General features: G+C 44.5%; 1 protein-coding gene across 2 annotated transcripts in view; it reads left to right on the top strand.

The window, feature by feature from the left end:
• Positions 1-400: 400 nt before the first annotated feature.
• The window catches only part of znf385a (zinc finger protein 385A), a 91,613-nt gene continuing 73,514 nt past the window's right edge, over positions 401-18,499 (top strand). Inside the window, exon 1 of one of the 2 annotated variants that reach the window (XM_084068059.1) lies at positions 401-496. In XM_084068059.1, the coding sequence (XP_083924185.1) occupies positions 484-496 (13 nt within the window). In that variant the 5' untranslated portion in view covers positions 401-483. Of the gene's footprint in view, positions 497-12,174; positions 12,510-18,499 lie in introns of those variants that run through there. The other variant, XM_084068060.1, reaches the window with a different exon arrangement.

An 18,499-nucleotide genomic window follows, 5' to 3' on the forward strand; every position in this document is an offset into this window, starting at 1 on the left:
CCCGCCCCACACTCCTGCCTTCTATCACTGTTCTCTCTTCCTCTCTCTCTCCCTCCCTCCCTCCTTTTTGACACAGTTGTCCTCAGTTATTAAGGTCTCCTTGCGATTAACTGCTAGAATCTCCTGCTCTTGCTCTGTTTTCTCACAGAGGCTGAAGGAGACAGAGAGAGAGAGAGACAGACAGAGACAGAGACAGAGAGAGCAAGACAGAGGGAGAGAAACAGAGCAGGAGGGAGGGGTGAGATGAAAGAGGATGTAACAGCCAGGAGATCATGTTTGCAAACTTTCCTCCAATTGGAATCTCTCAGAATTAAGTAGTTAGGGTTCTCTCTCTTTCTACCAGGGTACTTCCACACAGAGAGCCCTAAATAGATCCACGCTGGGAAGGATTTCACACAGGAAATAGCGGTTGCTCCGGAGGAATTGAGCCTGGGCTTGGTTTCGCTGAGCAGGAGGAGTCCAGGAAGACCAGACACCCTGTCAATGTGGGGCTCAGGTAAGAAAAGAAGTCTATTTCCATCAACTACATATAGGCCTATCTGTCTGCCTCAGCTTGACATAGTACACTACAGTCAGTGTGGGCAGCTATATATCTTCACTATACTGTCAATACTACACAATAAGAAAGAGTGTACAAATGTGGTACCAATTGGTTACATTTGTGGTTAGAAATGGGTAAATTAAGACGGAAGATTTTGCTGTGTAGTGAAGCCTTTGTTGTAGTTGTTGTGGTTGTTGAGTTGTTGAGTTGTTTTGCTCATATAAGTCATAATTGGAAGAACACTGAATCAAATGTCTTGATAAGTGAGTAGAAAAAGATAAGACTGAGTTTGTTGAATTCTGGTAGGTGATAAACATTTCATTCAAACTTTATTCAACGGAGGGGAAACCTGTGTAAGATTTGGTTTTAAGTTTAAGAAAGAACTGTTCTGAGCTTTGACAGGTTAAATTGAAATAAGAAACTGAAAATCACTACAGTTGCCTTTTCCATACAAAATGTAGAGATCAGTTTATGCACTGTTTACATGATACATACAGTAGGCTACATGATACATACCGTATGTATACTGTTCATGATATATACTGTATATATATACGGTATACAGTACATGATTCTTGGAAGGAGAGCTGACAACCATACTGACAGCTCCACATGTCATCTACGCTACCTTGAACACCACAGATTTGAACTATAAGTTTGTGTGTGTGTGTGTGTGTGTGTGTGTGTGCGTGTGTGCGTGCGTGCGTGCGTGCGTGCGCGAGCGTGCGTACGCACGCATGCATGTGTGGGTGTATGTTAGTGTATGAGTTTCAAGGGTGAAGGTTTAAGTGTTAAGTTTGTTTGTTGTGTGTGTGTTTGTGTGATTTGTTTATTTAGACTGAGTGTGTGTTCGTCCGTGGACTCTGAGAAAAGATAAGACAGCGACTGTGAGAAAAGAATGCATCGCAAGTCTGTTAAACATGTGACTGTGACAAAATGTGTCAGTGAAGTCATGGATGACCCTCGACCTAACCCTTGACTATTTCTCTCCCTGTGCCACCTCACTCCAGGCTACAGAATGTCTGGGCTGCAGAAAAAGGTCTAGGGTGAATGTAATTAGATGAAATTGCAGTGTCTTGAAATACACACACACAACATTGCATGATAGCAACTAGGAATGTGTTAGTATTTAGTCTAGCGCCGCAGAGTATTTCATAAATGATTTTGGCCAGCGCTTTGTTCTGGTGTGAACTGCATGACAACGAGTTTGATATCATCATTGTCGGGGCAGAAACCTTGTATGTTGTTGGTCGTTGCTGTCAGGCAGAAACCTCTTCTCCATCTCCATATTTTTCATCTCTGTGTTTTTTTGTAAAATAATGCCCTACTTGATCATACTACAGCGTCACACAAAAGCATCAACATTTGCAGATCCTTGTCCATCTGCAACTTTTGCTATTTTTGAATTTGAATTCTGAAAGGTAACTGTTTTGGACATGTGATGTTTCCACCCGACAGAGACAATGTCCAAAAATGCGACTTTTTAGGAAAGGAAAAAAATAACCTCTATTCCAATGGATCCAATATAGTTATTATTTAGTCTCAAGCTCTTGTTTGATACCTTTCATTGGCTCAGTATTTATAACACCCATAGCGACTTTCACTTTCAAAAAGTTTCAAAAATAGCACTTACACTTTTGTAGATAGATAGATGGATACCTTTATTGATCCCGCGGGGGAATTTCAATCGCCCATAGGCAGCACAGAGTTACAGGTACAGAGTATACCACAAAGTAGGGAATTGAAAAATAGCATAAAAAGTTAACATATGGTGGAGATAGTAGGGTTTCTGCCCAACAGTGACGATTATGTGATCTTGAGTGAGGTTGGGGAAAAAAAGACATTCTGTCCTCCGGCGCTGGTGTGAATATTGCAGGGCTGTGTGAGAGTGTGACAGTCAACATCAACATTCTCCATCTCCATAGGCAGTGAGGATTCATAGGAAAGACACACCCACCTGTGTGTACACACACACACACACACACACACACACACACACACACACACACACACACACACACACACACACACACACACACACACACACACACACACACACACACACACACACACACACACACACACACACACTGTGTGGACACAACACCAGATGGCATGGACCTTAACATTTGTGTTTACAGAGCTGAACTTAATTGCCACCTCATTTTCAAACAACCAAAACATTACATTAAGTAATGGGCTGTGTCATATTATGTCCTTAGTGGTCAGTTTGAACTGGGTGTTGTGGGGCTGGGTGATATAGACAAATATCACCATAAGATATAGACAAATATCACCATATTTTTCAGCAAATACATCAATATCGATATTGTGACGATAATACGCCTATCTTTTTTCTTCTCCTCCAAAAATAGTTAAAATATATATAACAGTATTCTTTCAGCTACTGTGATGTCACACGTTACGTATAAATCATTCGGCATGTTGTTGTAGGTGCAATCCGGTGCAAAGAAAAAGGCAAACAGGTGCTACTTTCTTCGATATTTCGTGGTTATCTTGATCTATGGTTTTTAAATGTCATCCGACTACATTTACGGGCTCCAGCCAAGCATGCCATAAGCAAAGATTGGCTTAAAGAATGTCCATAAAGACTGCCTGCTGACTGTCTGGACTAATCCTCAAGAGTGGCCATAAGTTAAGTCCGGGAAGATTTATGTTAACCTAATGGAGACTCCTGGTCGAGTATCTCAATTTAGTTCCTTCATTCAAATCTTGAATTAGTTCATGTTTTGCACATGCTATGGGTGGCTGCTGGTATGTGAGCGGCTGTATTGATTACATTTGAGAATGATGTTGGTGATTTCCATCTGTTTTTAGACCAGATGTACTTTAATTCAATTTATTACAAACTATCCCAAAACAGTTGATTAATAAGTGCCCCTATTTTTTCCCCACACAATTGTATTTATTTATTTTTGCCCTATTTGCCCTTATTTTTTGTAGCAAATGACTACCGCTTTCAATCTGGTGTGCCTATTCTCGGAAAAATGAATATTTGGGGGTCCCGTCTTAATTTTTAGTTTTGTGCTAGGAGTCTAGGACAGAAAACAATGCTAAATGTAACACTTGTCTTGCATTAACAATGGTGATATGATAGCTGTGTTGTTTGACCCTACAAAGTAATGGCGGATTTGTCCACGCCCTGAAATACCCGTATGAGTGTCTCAAAGAATAAGCTTGTAGATTTCTGATCATTTTTGACAATTTTTGACAATTTATGACAGTATAAAATATGTTGTTAAGTGATTAAAATCATACAATGCGATCCAAGACGATATCTGGTCTCCTATAACATCTTTCATATATCAATATATTGCCCAGCCCTGGTGTCACATATCCTCTTAACGGTCAGTTTGAAGTGGGTTATCCTGCTGTGCAGTACGCAGACACATACTGTACACATACTAAAACAGGCTGCTGCGTGCAGTTGGCACATCTCCTCTATACATCCACACCTGATCAATAGTCTAAATATAGTGTGATGATCATCGCTCACTGTTGCAAACTGATATGCTTATCTTTCAGACTGGGAGGCTCAGCCTGCCTCAAGGGGAATGCAGAGGTCCTTCTCTTCATACTCAGTTCCGCTCCCACTGTAACGCGTTATGCCAGCTCTTAATTAAATCGTTTTGCAGAAGTACAGTAGTATGTGGTATTTCTGCATGTGTTAATATTACCATGATGGAGAGGAATCATTGTCTTGGTATGGACAGCGCAGATGTTTGCAGCTTCTATTTATTAGTGTGTACTACGTATGGTGTGGCTCTGTAGATGAGCCGTCTATAAGAGGGTCTTTGTGTGTGTGTTTGTGTGTTTTGTCCGGAGCCATAACCTCGCAAACGGCTTGACCCATAAGTGGCAAAGTTCTTATGCACGCTGCCAGTTAAGACTACTTTTTAAAAGTTGATTAGGTTTATAGGAGGGGGAGGGGGCGCTTCTGATCAAATAATGTTGAATCAAGCAACTTAATAACTTTGTAGTCATACATCCCTCATACTGGACTGATGTTATAGGCTGGCCACGTGAAGTCAGAGATCCACATGGCAACCACACTGCTATTAGACCCTGTCTTGTTTAGTTTCAGTATTTCATAGTAAAATAGGCTGATTTATTGTGTGGCAACAGTACTAGCAACTAGTGAACTGCTGCATTGTAAGGGAAGGAGGCGCAAGCATGTCGATGTCCTGCGGCTTACTTGCCTCCTTCACCTTTGACCTATTCTGAGCAGTCTCTAAATTCACCACTGCAGTGCCAAGAGAAAGCCGAGGCATGATATATGGGCCGCTTCGCAGACTTTAAAAGGCATCGACAAAAAACCTTTTCATTACAGCATGCCTGCCGTCTCCAGAGGGAGACGAGGTGAACTAACTAACGTGTCTGAAAAGTCACAGAGTGCCCCGGGCTTCATCTCCAGAAATGTGGTGAGATTTTATGAACGGGTGAAAACGCAGGGGAACCAAAGGTTTTGACACTGCAATTGAGCTCTCTAGCACAAGGAATTGAGTTCCAGACTGACAAATTTCTGCACTTCCCTTCCGGGCAAGAATGTGGAGGAGAGGTCATGGCATTATGGGTAATGAAGTGTTTGATGTGCACTGCAGGCTATATATTGCTGTACCCAGTAAAATCCTTAGTGTTAATTTAACTCAGAAAAGTAAACAAATGGAACCAAAGGGACACTTATGGGTCCCTTTAGATTCAAACTGAGCATTTTATAGTGTACAGGTTTGCACAGTCCTTCATACTCGGCAATCATTCCTGAAACATATTACACCTCAGTCTCCCCTCTCTTCCTTACGCCGATTTTATATTCCGTTGTACGACAGTGTCACTTGCCAAAAAGAACTGATCGGAATAACATTACATTTTAGCTTATAGCTGGACCATATACTAAGCTTTATATCCCATTCAACCAGTAAAAACAACTCATAAGTCTTACTTCAACAACATTTAAAATTCCGTTGTGCTGATCGTTTTCCACTTGAGTCAGGTATTTTAGACCACAGTATATATGTACAGTACGTGATAATGTGACAGACAGACCATCAATGTTATACCAGCTGTGGCTGCTGTCCTTTCAGTTTCCATATATTTACCACCGTATGTTGGACATGCCTGGGTGCGTACAGTACTGGTATCTCAGTTTGCATGGAATCCTCTTTCAGTCTGGGACCTGGAACCTTTCCAATCTGCTGTCTAGAACCAGGATTCCTAAAGCCCAACTACTGTGGCAGATTCCTCATGTAACCTACAAGGGGAAGTTCACACTGCATTGGTAGGGCTACACCAATAGGGGGCAGCATAGGCCAGGCTCCATGGTGTCACATAATGAAAAGAAAGTCTCGCTGTCAGGTGGAAACCTTCTATGTCTAAAACTGTTACTTTTCACGAAATGGGAAAAATGTACCTGTGTTCCAATGCATTGTTTCCCAAACAGTGGGTCGGGACCGATTTGTTGGCAGTGAATATCCCTTTATTTCTTTGTTTCCTAAATTTTGTAATTCATTATTAATATTATTAGCCTATTTGATTTCTCTTTTGGGTCTTGAGCTAAAAAGTTTGGGAACCACTACTGTTCCAGTGAACCCAATGTAGTTATTATTTGTAATACTTTTCATTGGTTAAATGTTTGTAAAACCCACATAACAATTTAACCACTTTCCATTTCACTTACAACATTTTACAAAGTAGCGAAAATAGCAGATCTACAAACTCAGCTATTTTAGCTACTTTGACGCGATACTCTTGGATGACAAACTAGGGCATTCATTTATGCAAACACGTAAAACGTTGAAATAAGGAGATACAAGGTTTCTGCCCGACAGCAACGGTCTTCAGCATGTACAGTACATAGAGTGATCACGTCTTCACTTGATGAATGTATCTGACTGGACAGATAGATGATTGCAGGTTCACTGAGGTTCTCCTCTGTGTAACAAGAGGTCTTCTGTCTGTCTATCCTCTCCTTAAGATGTACACAGCAAAATCCGAGTTCATTTAACTCTGAGAGGGGGTAGAATTGAAACAAATTGAACATTTGGGCCAATTATTACACTGTCAAAGTTAAATTAACACTGAGGATTTATCTGTGGGACACACTGAGTTCTGGTAAACATCCTGTGTGTGTAGGTGACTACTGTACTTACAGTAACAGAGATGACACCAGGGTGTCTGAGATCACACACCTCTGACTCTTTCATTTCCCTCTCTCTCACTCTCTCTCTCTCACTTTCTCTCTCTCTCTCTCTCTCTCCTCTATTCTCTCGATATCACCCTGTGTGTGTGTGTGTGCGCACGCGCATGGAAGCCTGTTTATGATCGTCTCTTATGTGCTGTGCACCCCTCGGCTGATGACAAAGATTGCGGGTGATTACTAGAAGCACCCAACACCACATGACTCACTGTGAGGCCACATGCATCAGATTAATGACCTGTAACACACATGTGCATAATATTTATGCAGAGGTTGCAGCATCTGCCCTCTGGAACAATGTACTGTACATCAATGCACAATTTTTGCAGAAACTAAAGTTTTGTCATCACAGATGCATAATAACTTCATAAGCTTATGCACAGGTTTCCTGCTCTTTGGAACCCTGGTAAATGTTGTTCACTCATTACTCATTCTAGTTTCTCAACATGATATGTGTCATATACATTCAGACCATTATTATGTGGCTTATTAGTCAAATCCAGAACAGTTCTGAAACAGTTCTGTTATGACGCAGGGTCACGGACAACAGGGGTGGGACACTCTAAAACAATTTATAATGTAATTGTAAAATTAATATATTTTTATACAATCCTACTATAATTCTAGTAACCTCTGTATGTAGTGGTGACTGTCTGTAGTGGTGACTGCCTGTAGTGGTGAAGCCGGTTCTCCTCAGTGGCGTTCTCCTCAGTGGCTGGAGCAATTGCTCTGATTTTGCACACAGCCATTCACCATTACCATCTGAACTTAACTGTGAAGCCCGTTTTTCAATTTCATCAAATCTCAGCTTCTTATTAGCGTTTATGTGTGAAAGAATGTTGCCTCCCGGGTTGCCAGATCATGTGCGCATATCCCCCCACGGATGCGTCGACCGGGTATGGTCTAGTAATAATAAATTGTAGATCTACCAACCGACTCACAACACAGTGCAATGCGAAGTGTTGTGAGCTTGTAGATCGCTTTTATTTCCGATTATCTGATTAATTGGAAAAAGTAATCGATAAAGTAATCTGTAAGAAAACAATCTATAGTTGCAGCCCTACCACTGTGTTATTTAACCACTTTCCACTGTATTTAGCTATTTTCATGCAACGCCGTTGCATGACAAAGTATAAAATAGGGCTTAAGTGGTTAACATAATGGGTTAAAATAATGGTTGAGTTGTGGGGAATACAAAATTCAAATCCCAGTGTGAAACCGGTTGAGAACAAAGGTCATGAGAATTCTTAAAGTACATCTAAAGGTATGTCTAATGATGTCAGACATGGTGGTACATGTACAGCAGTCAATTACCTTTGAAGGTATTCCTGGGCTGCAGGGAAATTAGAGATAAAAAACAGCTGGGTTTGAGGTGGAGGTGGGCGGAGTGTTTCAGAGACCTTAACGAAATGAATCGGTATTTGGCTTGAAGTAATTATTTGTGACACTACAAAGTTGTCTCTTTTATCACTTCAGAAACGAAAGATGCTCTTTTCCCCCTCTCTCAAAGCCCCCCAGAGAGCGTCTGAGAGGCGTTTGAAGAGAGGGGCTGTGTGTTTCTTTTAATACAAGCCTTGTTTTGCTCGTGGAAACAGACTACCGGGGAGCAGAGAACCTGAGAGGACCAAACTGTACAGGACATGAACAGCTGCATAAATTTCACAAAAACCCATGTCACTGAGGCTGCACAACAAAATCTGGAGTGTTAATTGAAAGTGTAAAAAAGCTGCAATCAGGTGTAACAACCCAAAATATACCCCCGGACAAATGATACCCGGGGTTAAAGCCTGTTTTATACCCCTGAGGTATAAACTGGCTGGACTAGCGCAGAATATGCTCCGTGGTATAGAACAGGCTAGCCCACTAGAACATGTGTAGTGTTTTGAGCAGGTGCCCCTATACTCTTCCATTGAGAACTTTAGACCCCATGGTGTCTGAAAGGACACCTACTGGTTGACAAGTAGTACTGCCCGAAGCTCATAAGCACAACATCTCCCTGGCCAAGCAGGGATTTTGTCTTGGAAGAGTGCGGGAGACCTGGCTTCAAGTCCTGGTATAGGACATAAAAGTTATGGATTGCAGCTGTAACGCTGCATGTTTTGCAGTATCCTCTATGCCTGCCAGTGGTGTGAAGTAACTAAGTACTAACTAACTTAAGTACAATTTTCTGTACTTTCACTTCTACTCTACTGCATCTCTATACTTGTACTCCACTACAATTATTTGAAAACTTTAGTTACTAGTTTTTGTTTATTAACATACATTAACCACTTCAGCCCTATATACATTTTGGCCATTTGAAAATAGCCGAGCTTGTAAAAATGGTTGTCGAATGGGACATTCTGCATAATGAGTACTTTTTACTTTACACACTTTGTACATTTTGATGCCACTACTTTTGTACTTTTACTAAAAGTAAACTTTGAATACCAAACTTTTACTTGTAACAGAGTTTGTCTATATTGATACTTTTACTTAAGTAAAACATTTGAGCACTTTTTTCACCACTTCCCAGTGCCCAGCTCCTGTCCAGAGGTGTCACTGGGGTCAATGCAGCCTCTTCAGACTGACTGATCTATAATCGATGACAAACGGAGGAAGCTGAAAGCCTCACCCCTCCCCCGTCACCCCTTCCTTTGACACATCTGTCCAATAATGCCCTCTGGTCCTTTTCACTGATGGCCCTTCACCCACACACCTTTGGTTCCTCACCCCTGTCTCTCTCTCCCTCCCTCCTTTCCTCCCTCCCTCCCTCCCCTCTCCTCTACCTATGCACGACAGAGGATCTCCATGCTCCTATTTCACCCTCTCATCATGACATCCATTAAAGTGGTGCAGGGCCCGGGGCCCCCACTGGCCCCGACAGCACATTAGTACTCGGACCATTGAACGCCAACAAGGACCGGCCCTGAATTATTGATACCAACACAACTAATGAGGAAACACTATCCTGGGATCCTTTACTGACACACACTCTCACACACACAGACACACACACACATGCACATTCAGAGAGGACATTCATTGCACACCAATGGCTTACTGGATAGACAACAACTATCGTTTCAGTCTGCAGCCAGTGCCCCATACCTGCAAACTCTCAGTACATAGTCCAACCTGCTTTGGAATTTTGTGTGTGTGTGTGTGTGTGTGTGTGTGTGTAATAAGAGTGTGTGAGTGTGAGAAATGGGGCGGGGGTCCACAGGGCTCAAATTCCATTTCCTTTTGTCAGTGTTTAAAAAACATTCACTCCATACCTTCATTTAGTAAATGCATTCCACTGTTATTCAGTAAACGTGATATACTGCTTGTTTTTATTGCTGTCGCTACAGCAGAGCTTGGTGGCAGTATTGGGACAAGTGCAAAGGATTTACATAACTTAGCTGAGCAGCACTGCTACATCACCCACATATGCTACACGATGCCATAGCAGCTGTTTGGAGTGTAGGTTTTACCGCAAGGTTCTTGCGGTATGAGTCTGAGGCGTGTACGTGTGTGTGTGTGCCCCCTAATCTGTGAGTGTTTACACACAATGGGCTTGAATGTGTGCAGTGGATCTGCTGTGCAGTGAGGTATTGGAGGTGTCAGCCAGCCTCTTTAGTATTCACTCCAACACCCAGTGACTCACAGCCACCACAGCGTGAGAGGGAGAAGGGGAGAGAGAGAGAGGGAGAGAGAGAGAGAGTGGGGGGGAGGCAGGGAGATAGATGCAGAAAAGGAAAGCGAAAGAGAGGGCTGGAGGAGGTGTTTATATCTCTGTGTGTTTGCAAGCATGCTCGCCTGGGGGGATTAATTTTTTGACAGCTCTGTTAAGCCTTCTCTTTAAGCGGCGAGCTCCTCAGTAGTATCAGCGCTCTGTGCCTTTCAAAAGAGTCTCTCCAGCTACACTGTGATTCACAGGGAAGTTGAGAGGGGGGGGGGGGAGGGAGCAGAGAGAGGGAGAACAGACAGAAGTACAGACGGCATGACAGGAGTCAGAGACAATGTTTGAGTAGGTTTTTCAGTTGCGAGGGATTGGACCAAAAGAGGCAGACTGTGACGCTCCTCTTCGATTAGCGACTGCAGTCTGCAGTTTAATTCAAACCCACCCCACCCCCTCCTCTCTTCTCTCTCTCTCTCTCTCTCTCTCTCTCTCTCTCTCTCTCTCTCTCTCTCTCTCTCTCTCTCTCTCTCTCTCTCTCTTTGCCTTCTATCCTCTCGGTCGTCTCTGCTTGTCACTCCATGTCTCTTCATCCCTCTGTCAGTTTGAATTTAGTTTAATCTCTGGCCCCTCCTTCTCCTGGTTCCTCCACTCTGTCGCTTTCTATTCCATCTCCTCTGTTTTTTCTTTTGCCCACCCCCCCTTCAACCCCATCCCCTGGTCTTTATTCTATCCTGCTTTGAAGACAGTTGAGGAGAGGAGAAGGTGGTCAAACTGTGTAGCCGTAGCCCTGGCACGCTGACATGTGAGGGAACAAGGTAAGAAGGGTTAATTAATCCTATCAAGTCCATGTACACATGGAGTCAAAGAACGCGAAAGACGCGTGGGCGGCAGGAGAGGGATAAACAACAGGAGACAAACACTGTGTCCTTTCCACCAGAAAGGGAGGCTGAAAGGGGAACACGGTGAGGATAAAAGGGGGTTGGGGGGGGGGGGGGGGGGGGTCAGAGGCGGAGTGCGCCGGAGGAGACCCAGGCATTCTAGAGTCCTGCTCCGTTTCCACCTCTGTCTTCATGACTTCCACTCCACGCGATGACAAGTGTCTGTGGCCGCTGCCATTGGTTGAGCTCGCCAACCAATCAGAGCGGAGGCATGTAAGGTGCCTTTAGGTTATACCCAACCCCAAATACAAGGAGCAGAGAGAGAGAGAGAGAGAGAGAGAGAGGGAGAGAGAGAGAGAGATTGAAAGAGTGAGGGAGAGAAATAGAGGTTAGGGAAAGGGGGAGTGCTTTACACACAGAGAGAGAGAAAAAGAGAGAGTTACTGACTATGTAGTGCAGTGAAGAGCTTTCCCCTGAAGATGCCTTGTGAGATGTTTCAGCTGAGGAGAAACTGCTCGACAGCTGTTTGCTGGAGACCACTACATTTCTTCCTGGCTGCTGTGGAGAAGATCTGGGCTCTGTAGACTCCTTCCTGTGATTGGCTGTCACACTTTAGGCTCCCCCTCCCTTTTCTGACTCCCCCTCCCCCCAACCCCCCCCAATTCTCTCTCCTTCTCTCTCCCGCTCTACTCTCGCCCCTCCACACACACCACCTCCACACTGTCCTCAGGCTTACCTGAGACAGACAGCACAACTGCACCGACGCCGGACCCCTCCTCCACACACACACACACACACACACACACACACACACACACACACACACACACACACACACACACACACACACACACACACACACACACACACACACACACACACACACACACACAACACGCACACACACTCGCACACACACACACACACACACACACACACACACACGCACGCACGCACGCACACACACACACAGATTCTTTCCCACACACACACACACAATTTGCTTTTCACCTGGAGAGGGCAGGCGCAAAGGAACGGACAGCATGGGTAGCAGCAGTCTCTGCTCACATCAAGTGGTGCCTCTCTGACTTTCTGGAGAGAAGAGAGGAGAAGAGCGGGCAAGAAGAGAATCTGGAACCATTGTCCCTTTGGCGAACAAGGGAGAGACTTGGGGACAGAGGTAGCACTTATCAGACCCAGGGAGCGAAGAAGGAACGCACACCATGATTTTGGGTGAGTTGCCATTTTCCAGTGCATGGGGATTTTTGGAGAGGTCACCCGCGCTGTCGGATCACTAATCCCTACTTATACTTGGACAACAACAGCTCTCTAATAGTCTGGCTCCGCTTGATTTCCATTCCACACAGGCCATCTGTCATTAACGAGTGCAGGTATGAATCTGTATGTCATTTGGGTTATAGTGCATTAATACTACATGTGTGAATGATGACAGAAAAGATCAGAGGTGTTGAGTGCTGGACCGTGTCATTATGGGCTGTTTGGTCACATGGTCATGATTTGCTACTCTCTTGTACCTGCCAAGACAGGTGGAGGTGACCGAGGCGGTTTGGTACTTCATAATATGTCTGTAATGACTGTCATGGCAATTTGTCAAAATAGAAATTGGTTACGGTAAGGTTTGTCATGTGATTCCACATGCAAGACTCACATTTCCCGTGATATTCCTGTCTTTCTGTTAATTAAAGACAGGGAATTAACCATTATAAACCAGTCATTTTGAAAACACTGGCATGCCGCACAATGTGGCTTTTTAGTTACCATGCTGGGTAGGTCTATTCTGAGCCAGCGCTTTCTTCTTTAGTATTCTAGTCTCATAGTGCCGATGTCTGCAAGGGGGGATTCTGTGTGCGATCTGTGTTCTCGAGATAGTCAGCCTGTATATTCATTCTGACGATGGGAGCTCGCCTTCACTTCCACCGTAAGTCCAATAGTATGACCAATCCCAGATGGACTGTGTGTGTGTGTGTGTGTGTGTGTGTGTGTGTGTGTGTGTGTGTGTGTGTGTGTGTGTGTGTGTGTGTGTGTGTGTGTGTGTGTGTGTGGTGTGTGTGTGTGGTGTGTGTGTGTGTGTCTCTGTGTGTGTGTGTCTCTGTGTGTGTGAACAGAGGAAGATTGCGTTTCTGTTTGTCTGCTCAGGAGAGAGACAGTGAGCGTCAGTGTGTGAAAGTGTGTGTGTCGAAGTGAGAGTATTCACCAGGGTCTGTGTTTATGGGTATGCGTTCTGTGTGTGTGTGTGTGTGCGTGCGCGCTCGCGTGTGTGTGTTGCTATGCGCTCTGCCGGAGAGGCCACATTGTTTTAACGCATGCCTGGGCTGATTCAGACGTAGCTCTGCTGCTGTGGTTCCCCCGGCGGGCATGTTTTTCAAGGAGACAGCCCTAATGATTATAGGGAGTCATGTAGTCTGAGGTACTATCTATATGTTTGAACCGTGTGTATGCGTTCAAGACAGTGTGTTTCTGAGATGAGGGCACTGTGCAGGTCAGTAAAGTTCATGGCAATGTGAGCATAATGCGAATTTCCTGCGTGATTGACCATGATAGACCTGCGCCTCAGTGACCTTATCCGTCTGTGTGTGTGTGTGTGTGTGTATGGGTTTTTCCCTTTCCCCTGAAATACATGCACGCAGGTGCTGTCACGTCAAAAAAGTGTTCTTTTGTTTAAAAAAGCCTAATAAATCTGTGTGTGTGTATGTACTGTATAAATACAGTATATGTACGTATGTATGTGAGAGTGTGTGCAGTATTCACGTGGGATCATTTGTCGGTCTGGGCAGCTGGTGAATGGTGACAGATTAGCTTGGCTTGAGCCTCATTTAGCAGTCAGTCCAGCAAGGACTCGATCAGGCCAGTTGCGCCACACCAGAGGCCTAAATGACCGATAGGACAGGAGATGTGTTAATAGCATCATTAACCCACCACTTACAGCTGTCTCAGCCCACATTCACTGTAAGACAGGTATGCTAAACTGACTGCAGGATTCATTAATGGGAGAGCAGCCACTTAAAGCTGGAATTATAATAATCTACAGCTAAACGATAAAGCTGTAGAACTATACACTATGGAAAATATGACCCAAAATAAATACAGGGTGTGTTCTGATACTAGGCGATCAGTAGGCCTTTATACGGGTCGTTGGTACGCAGTGTTAAGAATGCTTGACTTTGAACACTGCATGCTGTCGGTATCAATTCACAACAAATGGGCTTGATTGAAAAGCCTTAAATGAGTGATAATGCACCTCTGAAATACAGATTCTGTGGTTTCTCATCATGCCCAATGGTCCATGAAATCATCCCACCCCCAATCGCAGACGAAGCGTAGCTCCGCCATATCGCATTGTCACTCAGATATGTATCTACCATTATTCCTGTCCGAACAGGGAGATTTCATATCGGCCAAACATTCTGCTTTGCATGATGATTTGACTGCTGAGCATTTTGACATTTTCTGCCTTTCCTCCGCCGAAAAGGGCAATGTCAGTGTAATGACCTTTACAATTTAGGCGCTGGCCAATCTGAATTGGCTTTCATCATGCTGATGACGACCATTGATATCTGTCTGCTAGACACACATAATGTACGTCTGAGGAAGGGCAATACCTCTCGTTCAAAACAGAATTTGTGTGTGTTTGCAGTACAAAAACATTCGCATAAGCTGTATGCATCGATGATTGTGTCTACATGGCTGTTAGCCAGTTCCCATCCATTGTTCCCTATGACCTTGAGTGGATAACCTTCCCTTGCGCTGCTCTGTTGATGTATGCGTGGGTCTGTGATAGCTGGCATTCTAGAAGACAATCCTGGGCCTTGGCAGAGGTCTTCTTTGGCCACGGTGATAGCGATGACAGTCCTGATGCTGATAATGGCACTGGATGCGTGGTTTGCGTTGAACAAAGTGTGCTCTGTCTATACAGCCGCAGGCAGCCAGCTTAGCTTTTTGCTTGCCATGGGCTCTGCTGCAGCAAGCCAGGGGGTCTGGGACCGCTGCTGCTGCTGTTTGTATGTGTACAGTATGTGTGCACGCCATTGCATGCGCATGTGTCATCTGGACAGAGAACCGAGCAAAACGGAGAGAGAACAAGTGTAGGCTAATGGAGAACACTGATCACTGGTGATCTTGAGCCTCATTGTTCGCGGCGGCGTCATTGTGGTCAGCCACCACATCAGCCTCAACACCTCCTACACGTACAGCTCCTGGATGCCTGGAGGGACCACCCAATAATGGAGTGTTCTTTGTTGAGAAGTCCCCTGTAACATGAACTATTGTCAGGTGAAAGCTAGGGTTGGTTGACACACTGATGAGAATTGAACACTTGTGTGAGTCCTGGGATATATGGTGCGTGCGTGCGTGCGTGCGTGCGTGCGTGCGTGCGTGCGTGCGTGCGTGCGTGCGTGCGTGCGTGCGTGCGTGCGTACGTACGTACGTACGTATGTACGTATGTATGTATGTATGTATGTATGTACACAGTATATACTTTTTTTGTTATCATTTTCAATATAAACAGTAACACACCAATACAAACAAGAAGTAAACAAGAAATCAAAATGGTAGATTGCATAATCACAAATTAATTAAAGCTGCACTACTGTATGTAACTTTCCTCTTCTACCCCGGATTTAAACCCTGTTTGCTGCGCAATTGCTGACATTGCTTGCTCAGGAGATAAATTGAATCTTGAACATCAGGTCAAAATTCGTGTCAGATCCTCTGTCTAGAAGAGACATGACCTTTTGACGCGAAATGTCTCAATAGAAGAACAGGGACACAACATACTACCACCTACATTTTATTCATTAAAAAAAAGTTACATAATGCTGCTTTAAATAGTAGTAATTAATAGAAGAAAAGGAACCCTCTGACAGTAAGTGTTGAGTTAAATTGACACAATTTTACAGTGTAGGTGCTGAACGAGGTCATGTTTGGTTTAGGTGTCATTCTTCCTGTCTGAGTCAGAGTTGACCCGCTGAACCCAGGGCCATGTGGTCTATCTGTTTCTTTGTCTTTGCATTTTCTGTGTCCATTCCATCCTCATCTGTCTTCATAACACATCAGACTGTTTGCATGGCTCATTTGGTTACCCCCTCTTCTCTTCTCTTCTCTTCTCTTCTCTTCTCTTCTCTTCTCTTCTCTTCTCTTCTCTTCTCTTCTCTTCTCTTCTCTTCTCTTCTCTTTTCTTGGTTCTGGAGGTCAGTTCAAAGAGAGAGAGAACCAAAATCTGTGTTTTTGATTTTTTTTAACAGTTCAGCAGTTTGATTTTCCACATGACTGCATTGCACTCTGTGCTTGTGTCAGACTGACATAATAATTATCAAAGTCTTTACTGAGCTGCATACTTGGTATGCGTGGCCCAGTTTGTCCCTTAAGGCTTCCCTTTCATCACGCCAAACTTATAACTGGAGCACTTCGGCGCAGTCGTAAATTGAGAAATCTGCAGCGGAACATAACGGCATCGTGCAAACTGTTGTCGATGCAGGTTTATTTCTTGACGCCATGGCAAGAATCGCACATCAACTTCCATAAGCCATTAGCACCTGTGAGTGCTGAGTTGTCACTAAATAACACAGCAAGTCAACTCGCTCTACTAAAGTGGCTGTTCCCTTATGCTCGTTAAAACACAATGCATATCGTGATAGGTCTTCCCTGGCGAAAAAAAAAAATCTTCCTTCTCATGTACCTTTTTAAAGAAGACATATTCACATAATGGTGATATAAACTAGGCATCTCAACAATGACAGATGTGGCCCTAGTTTTGAAAGAGACCGCATCGTGCGTGTTTGCATATGAGTACTGGATATTTGTGCGTGTGATTATAGGTTGGTAGAAATACTGTAGTAGATTGTCTCTGTATTCCACGTACCCCTGTCTCGCTGCCACTGTATTCCACTCTTTGTGAATGGTGGACACCCCAGTATTATAGGCTCTGTAACTGGTCTCTTCCCATCTCTCCTCCCTTGCCTGCTTTTCTCTTTTGCTCCATTTGTTTATGCTGGAGTGACTGTGTGTCAGCAGGTTGTCAATACCGTCTGTAAGGGACTCTAATGAATAGGCCTGTTATTGGACTTGTGGGAGGGCAACCTATTGTCTGCGTGTGGCCTATCGGTGTGTGTGTGTGTGTGTGTGTGTGTGTGTGTGTGTGTGTGTGTGTGTGTGTGTGTGTGTGTGTGTGTGTGTGTGTGTGTGTGTGTGTGTGTGTGTGTGTGTGTGTGTGTGTGTGTGTGTGTGTGTGTGTGTGTGTGTGTGTGTGTGTGTGTGTGTGTGGCACTGCAGAATGCAGGTAGGTGGAGGTGTCTCTGCTCCCTCTCTCTCCTCACTGCAGTGTTCTCTCTCCCCCTCTCTCTCTCTCTCTCTCTCTCTCTCTCTCTCTCTCTCTCTCTCTCTCTCTCTCTCTCTCTCTCTCTCTCTCGCACTACCGCACACTTGGTAAAGACCAGCTTGGCCGGAGGCCATGTCACTGCCGTTTCACTTTGTGACTTGCACTACCGTGGCAGTGCCTTTCCCTCGTCCCTCGAACACGCACGGAATGTAAAGCCAAACCCACGTACAGTACTGTACATTCGAATGCTTGAAAACGAAATGTACGGCTCTTAGAGCCAATAGTGCATCACTGCACCAGGCAGCGCTGGCACCTGCTGCTGCCATCAGTCCGATACTGTTGCTCTGTGAAGCGCGGAGCTGCACCTGTGCGTGATTATGGTGTCACATTAGTGCATTCACCACCAGGACAGCTTGGCTGGCTGGCTGACTGGTTGGCTGGCTGGCTGGCAGGCTGGCTGGCTGGCTATGTACTGGGGCTCCTGGGGCCAGAGGACACCTGGGAACTGGAGCCTGGAAACTGTGCATGCATGCTTCAACAGTCACGCTGATCACAAAGTGGAAAGAAGGACAGATTATCACTCACACTGCAGCTCTGGAGCGTCTGCATGGTGTCTCTATTGTGCGCATCGAAAATAGCCGTTCTACGAGCTCCCAGCGCGTTTTGGATGCGACACGCTGTGAGCTTGTAGATGTACAAAATACAGTTTTTGAAAACTGTATTTTGGACATGCCCAAAATTGGGATGCCAGGGTGAAAGTGGGTATTCATTGTGTAAAATGTGTCTATTTATTATTACCGGGGCGTTCGGTCAAACAAACAGTTTATTTATTCCTCACATTCATTCATCACTATTATGCACAAAAAAAGCCGTAAATTCTCCTGTCGTA

Source organism: Gymnoscopelus microlampas (genome assembly GCF_963454915.1).
Source record: "Gymnoscopelus microlampas genome assembly, chromosome: 10".
Lineage (NCBI taxonomy): Eukaryota > Metazoa > Chordata > Actinopteri > Myctophiformes > Myctophidae > Gymnoscopelus > Gymnoscopelus microlampas.